The sequence below is a fragment of the Elephas maximus genome, chromosome 17 (genome assembly GCF_024166365.1).
Source record: "Elephas maximus indicus isolate mEleMax1 chromosome 17, mEleMax1 primary haplotype, whole genome shotgun sequence".
In the NCBI taxonomy this organism is placed as follows: domain Eukaryota; kingdom Metazoa; phylum Chordata; class Mammalia; order Proboscidea; family Elephantidae; genus Elephas; species Elephas maximus.
This window is the reverse complement of record NC_064835.1, coordinates 72,338,014-72,345,562: the sequence shown is the minus strand read 5'-3', so window position 1 is coordinate 72,345,562 and position 7,549 is coordinate 72,338,014. Positions and strand designations below refer to the sequence as shown.

Genomic DNA, 7,549 nt, shown 5'->3' with positions numbered 1-7,549 from the left:
AACACACTCTGCTCTCTCGACTTCGGCTTCCCACCTTCCCACTTGCTCCCAGGACGTGTCAGGGGGAGGGAGGCGGTTAATAGGAGGCTGGGCGGGGAGGGGGCCTGTCACAGGTACCTGTCACCTGGCAGGTCCGGCCCTCACTGCCCCAGTCCCCGGCCCCACCCACGGCACCGCCGGCAAGCGCCGGCTGGGCTCCGCCCCCCCAAACGCCCGGCCCGAGCAGGCCCGGCCCCACCGCCCCGGCCTCTAGTCACAGTCCAATGGCCGAGGGGCAGGGCACGCTGAGCAAGCCGCGGCAGCCCCGCCGGGTCCCCGCCCTGTTCCCGGTTCCCGAGCCGGTCTCCGGGGGCCTTTAAATGCCGCCTAGGGCCGGCGCGGCGCGGCCCTCGCCACCTTCCTTCCTCCGGCAGCAGCCAGAGCAGCAGCAGGGCCGGCCCGCCCCGGCAGCCCCGCTCCCGGCCGCAGCGGCCACCTTCGACCTCGGGCCCGCGCCACCTCCCCCGCTCCTCCCCCTCCCGGCCCTGCCTGCCGGGTCGACGCCGGCTCCCGGGCGTGCGCGCGCGCGTGCCCCCGTGTGTGCGCGCTCCAGACAGCCTCGGACCCGCGCCCCGCCGCGCGCAGGACCGCCCGGGATTCCCGCCCGCGCGCTGCGTCCCGCGTCCCCCGCCGCCGGGCCGCCCGCCGTGCACCCCGCCGCGCCGTGCAGGAACATGGCGGGACCGGCGACCGACAGTGATGCCGTAGTGGTGAGTGTGGCGGGGCGCACGCGAGGCGCCCCCTCCCCGCGGTCCCGCGTGCCGCCGCCTGCTGCAGCCAGGTTGGGGCGGAGAGGAGGCTGCAGGCCCGGCCCGGCGCCCCGCGCGTGGGAAGGCGTCCCCGGTACCTGTTAGCGCAATGGCTGTGCTCAGCCGGTGTGGGGGCGGGAGGGGTCCCGTGCCCGGAGGGCCGCTGGGCCGGGAGTGGGGGTGTTTGGGGGCCGACGGCGGATGGGGGTGACCGACAGCCCCTCGGTGCCCTGCAGCCGCCGGCCAGGTGTGTGCGCGCTGCACGTGTGAGTGTGCGCGCGTGTGTGTGTGTGTCCGGGGCGCGCTCCCCGCGTCCGCCCCCGACGTCCTGGGGATTCCCCCTTGGAAATGGGTCTGCGCCGGAGGCTCCCGAGAGAAGTTGAGTGCGACAGCTCCACTCCAGCCACGTCCCGGAGAACAGGCCCGAGCGACAGCGGTTTCAGAAGTGCTTGTGCTTGGAGAGGGGCCTGCCCTCCTCCGGCGTGGGATTGTGGCTCCCAGCTGGGCCCGACCTTGATTTTTGTCTGGATCTGGAGAGTCTGGGGACTTTCAGAGACTTAGAGACCAGGGGGAAAGGACACCTTTTGTTCTGGGAAGAGGTTATGCGGTTATTTAATTGACTGAGGAGGTGGCATCAGCGAATGTTGCCCGTGTGTCTGTGGAGGGCTGCTAGATTCCTCCAGATTGGTGTAGGTTCATCCCCACCCCTCAAAAAAGAGCCTATGAAAGCGAACCTTTGTGCTTCTATTTTTAGAAACTAGACGATGGGCATTTAAACAACTCCTTGGGCTCTCCGGTTCAAGCGGACGTGTACTTCCCACGACTGGTAAATGGTTTTGTTCAGTGCAGCCTATACCCGGTTCCTTTCTTTTCTTGCATTTTCTGAGAGGTCAGGCCCTGAGTCTCTGAGGGCTTGGCTCTTCCCTAGCCGGCTGTTAAAACTTCCTGTTTCTCCTCTCATCCTTTGCAGATAGTTCCGTTTTGTGGGCACATTAAAGGTGGCATGAGACCGGGCAAGAAGGTGTTAGTGATGGGCATCGTAGACCTCAACCCAGAGAGGTAAGGCAGAATCCTTGTCAGAGCAGAACTGTCGGGCAGTTGGCAGCCCTGCCCACTTGGGTTGTGGCTTCGTGCTCCTCCTCTTCCTCAACTTGTGGACACTGTTGCTGGCTGTAAGTGCCAAGAAAGTACCATGTTCCCATGAAAAGAATGCGTACGAATCCCAGTGGTCATTTCTCCAGACAGCTATTTATATCAGAGATTATAAATATAGTCCCACATTTTCTCTTTGACCCTTAGGGAGGCCAAAGGATTTTTTTTTTTAATGGTTTTTTAAGCATGGTGCTTGAAGCTAAAACTACCAATATAATTAACATATTTACCTGTTCAGAACCAAACGTTAGAAGATATTATTCCTCGGGTTAATATCTGGGGCTGATTTTGAGAAAATTGGGAAATGGATTAAGAGCCAGATGTGTGGAGGGCTTGGGGTGTTTGAAATGCCGAAATTTAGTCATTTTCAATTCCACCAAAGTTTTTACCAGTGCCTCCTTTAGGTAACAGAATGTACTAACTTGAGTGTAATCTTACTTTTCCTTAGCCTAACTTCCAGGAAAGGGAGTAGCAACCTGTTAAAAGGAGAAAGACCCAGAGAAGAAGAAGATAGGAGAGACTGAATCATTTAACACATTGTATCCAACCCTGATTACTTTTGTTTTCTTCTCAGTTTTGCAATCAGCTTGACCTGTGGTGACTCGGAAGACCCACCAGCCGATGTGGCAATTGAACTCAAGGCTGTGTTTACAGAACGGCAGCTACTCAGAAATTCTTGTATATCTGGGGAGAGGGGGGAAGAACAGTCAGCAATACCTTACTTTCCATTCATCCCAGACCAGCCATTCAGGGTGAGTACCTCCAGTGCTCCAGCCCCAAACGCCGGCAGAGTTGGTGATGTTCTGCTTATGTAAAGTGTGCCAGGAACACTTTAAGCTACCAGAATTTCTGCATGTCCAGGAACTTTGTCACACGATGGTGAAAGAGGAAAAAAAAAAAAAAAAGATTCTAGGAGCTCTGTTTGCTGATATGAACTAATACTTGCCATAGGAGCTCTTGGCTCTATTTATTCAATACAGTTAGTAAATGAACTCATATTTACATGCTTACATTCTGAAGAGTAAATACTTTTCTGTGTAGTACCCAACACACTACTGGGCATTTAGCAGATAAAACTAAAAACCAAACTCGTTGCCATCAAGTAGATTCTGACTCATGGAGACCCCATAGGTTAAAGAGTAGAACTGCTCCATTGGGTTTTCTTGGCTATAACCTTTATGGCAGCAGATTGCCAGGGCTTTCTTCCGCAGCACTGCTAGGTGAATTCAAACCACCAGCCTTGAGGTTAGTAGTTGATTGCAAGCTATCTGCGCCTCCCAGGGGCCTATATAGTAGATACCTGGCCTCAAGTGGAAACCCTGGTGGCATAGTGGTTAAGTGCTATGGCTGCTAACCACGAGGTCGGCAGTTCAAATCCGCCAGGTGCTCCTTGGAAACTCTATGGGGCAGTTCTACTCTGTCCTAGAGGATCACTGTGAGTCGGAATCGACTCGACGGCAGTGGGTTTGGTTTGGTTTTGGTTTTGGCCCCAAATATCTGATTGAGTAATAAATATGAATCATTATCCAGAATTTTCTTTATTTTATCTGAGCCTTTAAGTAGTGCTAAACTTTATTAGTTATGATTTTTAAAGACACAGTGGTGAAGAACTATGGCTGCTGATCGGAAGGTCAGCAGTTCAAATCCCCTAGCTGCTCCTTGGAAACCCTATGGGGCAGTTCTACTCTGTCCTATAGGGTCACTGTGAGTTGAATTCAACTTGATGGCAACAGGTTTGGTTTTTTGTTTTTAAAGAACATAGTGGTTATCATTTCATTTTCTTCATTCCCTTTGCTAATAAGGCCATGGCCATATGGTTGTCCCCCCTCTGGGTTAATTGGCCTAGGTCCATTTCACGGTCACAGGCTGTACCGCTGACAACTTTCTTCCCTGGGGCCTGGGCGAATTTAGTTTTGCTCCTCACTATCTAGTGGGGCAGGAAGTACAACTTAAACTTCCCATCCAACCAAGCACCATTTACAGAACCTTCTCCTGGGAAGGACAGTGCCGAAAAAGAGACGTGAGTTCCTAACTTGTTCGGGAAGGGTTTACTGAATGTTGGGGCTGGTGATGAAGTTGTCTTCATTACGTCTTGTTGACATACATCCTAATAATGACAGTTCAACTCAATTAAGAGTTCTGTGCCATATATAAGCCTCATAAAGCAGAATTACGCTTAACCTGTTGGCTCTTCATCTAAAAATTTACAAGGGCCTCGTGAAGGAATTATTATTTCTCTTCCCATCATACCATCTGGGAGGCGGGGAAGAATCCATTGCTTGCCCACGATTACATAATCACGTCAGTGACAGAGTTGGGATTGTTGCCCTTCTGATCACAGGTGGCTCAGTGGTTAAGAGCTCAGCTGCTCACCAAAAGGCCTGCAGTTGGAATCCACCTCCTGCTCCTTGGAAACCCTGTGGAGCAGTTCTCTGTCCTGATGGGGTTGCTGTGAGTCAGAATCGACTCAGTGGCACTGGGTTTGGTTTTTTCTTTTTCTTTTTCCTTTAATCATAGTTTGGGGAAGACACCTCAGATCCATCAGCCTCCCTTCTCTGGGATGGTGATGTCCCCTTAGATTTCTCTTGGCTGCAACTTCTTCTTAATGGCAAAGTTGAATGCCTAGTTCATGAGTGCGAGTAACCAGCGCTTCTGGCTGCTGAGATGAATGTAAATGCTGCCCAACAACAAAATTAAAGTGGAATCGGCCCTTGGTGATAGAATTTTAGTAATAATATGAATTAAATATGACTAGTGTCACACGTGGAGTCTTTTCTTACATGGTAGATACCAATGCTTTTAATAAACACATACCACCGAACTAATCATTAAGGTGTATGGCAAATTACTTAAGGAAAAGGCTTTTACCGTATGAAATCGGTATTTCTGTTTGGCTAAACAAAGCCTTGTTAATGACACATCTGTAGTCCCACGGTAATTACTGTGCAACCCCTCTGCGTTCATATTTTCCATGCTTGAGTGCCTAGACTATTATTACGTGCTACGAATGGCTGCCACTTGGGCCTCATGAGGGGCTCCTCTGAAAGTGGGATAGAAGTGTTCAGCGGACATTAATGTCCTAAGTAAATCTGGCTACTTTACATCAAGAAGGGAGAGACAGTTAAAACATAAGCAGCTTTAAGTTTTTCAAGGGTAGAGAATAATGTAGAGCAGTGGTTCTCAAAGTCTGTTCCCACCCAGTAATGTGATCGGGATCGGCATCACCTTGGAACGTGGTGGAAATGCACATTCTTAGACCACACCCTCCGTTGCCGTGGAGTCAATTCCGACTCATAGCAACCCTATAGGACAGAGTAGGACTGCACCATAGGGTTTCCAAGGCCGTGATCTTTACAGAAGCAGACCACCACCTCCTTCTCCCCCGGAGCAACCGGTGGGTTTGAACCATCAACCTTCTGAACCACTAAGCACTTAACCACTGCGCTGCCAGGGCTCCCTAGATCTGAAGTGGAAATTTTGGTGGTGAGGCCCAGGAGGCTGTTTTAAGAAGCCTCCGCGTGATTCTAGCGCTCCCTAACAGCTGAGCACTGCTGGTGAAGATGCTGCCCTTCTCCCTCTAGAATTGTGTTTTTTCTTTTTTTTTTTAGCACGGTGCGCTGAAAGTGTGAACTGAGGTTTTTTATTTCGTTTCTGACAGGTGGAAATTCTCTGTGAGCACCCACGGTTCAGAGTGTTTGTGGACGGACACCAACTCTTTGATTTTTACCACCGCATTCAAACATTGTCTGCCATCGACACCATCAAGATAAACGGGGACCTCCAGCTCACTAAGCTTGGTTGATGTTGTTCTAAACCACCTCTGTTTCAAATAGGATCAGGTGCCACGACTGTCTGACTGTCGGTCTGGGAGAACTGTCCTACGAGAGCTGGAGACTTAAAAAGACAACAAAAAACAAAAGGCAGGCATCACCGTCTCTTCTCTTTGTGCCGTTTAAACCCAAGTTGACAACGTCCATCGTGGTCCGCCCTTAGGAAGACAGCCGTTGGGACAAAGACACCGAGCCATTATTCCCAGAACAAAACAAAACACACACACACATTTATGCTGGATTTTATTCAGACTAAACTAAAATGGACTGGTGATGGTTTGTGGTTTGGTAGCAGTTTATTCATCTTTTCAAAGCAAGATGATATTTAGAAACAAAAGTGCTAAAGACTTAAAAACAGAAACGGTACACCGAAGTCAACTCTCGTGTCAGCACTGAATGGAATTGCGTAGCACAACCAACATTTTAGTCAGGGTATTTACATAGAATGTAGGTTGTTCAAGGTTTGTTTGTTGGTGTTTTTTTTTTTTTAGCACAGTATAATGTTAATTCAGATTTTTAAAGCTTCCTTGTAGTTATTTATTTATACTCAGTGTATGTAGTAGAGAATGAGCAATGTCTCTGAACATCGAGAAGCAGCAAGTTACGAACTTTTGAATGTACAAATATCTTAGGTCCGTGGGGGAAAATTACGTATCACAATCATGGAACAAGTGAATGTCTACCTTAAAAAATGGAATCATATCCTCCATGCCCTTAAACTTAGGATTTTCTTGATATAAATTGCTATGAGTGCTTTTGGGAAAACTTTGCAACACTTAGATAAAACTGCATTTCAAGTTACTATTATGTAAAATTCTACTTTCGTTGCTTTTTCTCCTTACTGTGAATTAGCACAGTATTGGCTTCCTTAAGGTTAAGTAACTACTTTTCCCTAGATTTACATAATAGCTCATTAAGTTGTTATAAAATTAATTGAAAACCAGTAAGAGGTGATTGCATAGACAATTTAAATGACTAGTGTGTGAACTTTAAAAGTATAATATGAAATTCATTGTGGAATGCAGTGTAAAGCAGAAGCAAATGTCCCAGATAACTTAGAAATAATTTATATCAACTTAAGCTGTCAGCTCATTGTATAACTTTTCTTCCGTGACCCTCCCCAATACCCCTAAGCAATGCCTTTGGAGCTTCAGAGTAGAGGATGCGTCCTGCTATGTTGACTCTGCTGACATGTTAGGATAAGACAAGATCCAGATTAGGGAGTAATCCAGTTAGTTTATATGAAAGGTTAACACCTAGGACTCCAGGTCTTTGAGTGCAGCCAGAAGTGTGGATGCTTCAAATTACGTTGTAGGAGTTTTCCTACTTGTGGAACTGGTCGAACAGTAAGGTGTCACACCGTCTCCAGCGCAGGCCTGCAGAGCTGGAAGTATCACTGCAAGGCAAGGGACGCTGGGAGTTGTGGGTGCTGGACTTCACCAACTGCATTTGCCCTGGAAAGAAGGACCCTAGGCGTTGCTTTGGTCAGGTAGTGGGGGAAGAAAGGGGTGCTGGGGTGGGGGTGTATTTATATCTAATTTAGGCTTTGTGCAGCATACTGCGTCTTGCTATGACATGTTCTTGTCCTGCTTTGCTTTTGAGTTTTTTACACGACATGCAGACACTGAAGTGGCCGTGTCATTTTCATGTGTCAAGAATGTAGACAGTGTTTCAGTACCAAAGTCGAAGAAAAACAAAGCAAGTTTAAAATTGTGACTTTTTTTTATAGGTGATATGTTTGGATTGTTCTCAGCTTTGCAGCTGTTTAGCACATGGTTC

General features: G+C 48.8%; 1 protein-coding gene across 1 annotated transcript; it reads left to right on the top strand.

The window, feature by feature from the left end:
- The first annotated feature begins 247 nt into the window (after positions 1-247).
- On the top strand, positions 248-7,289 carry LGALSL (galectin like). The gene is made up of 5 exons (XM_049857325.1): positions 248-749; positions 1,543-1,614; positions 1,759-1,847; positions 2,515-2,692; positions 5,599-7,289. The coding sequence occupies exons 1-5, from the start codon at positions 360-362 to the stop codon at positions 5,740-5,742; spliced, it is 873 nt and encodes a 290-aa protein (XP_049713282.1). The 5' UTR covers positions 248-359; the 3' UTR covers positions 5,743-7,289.
- Positions 7,290-7,549: the final 260 nt, after the last annotated feature.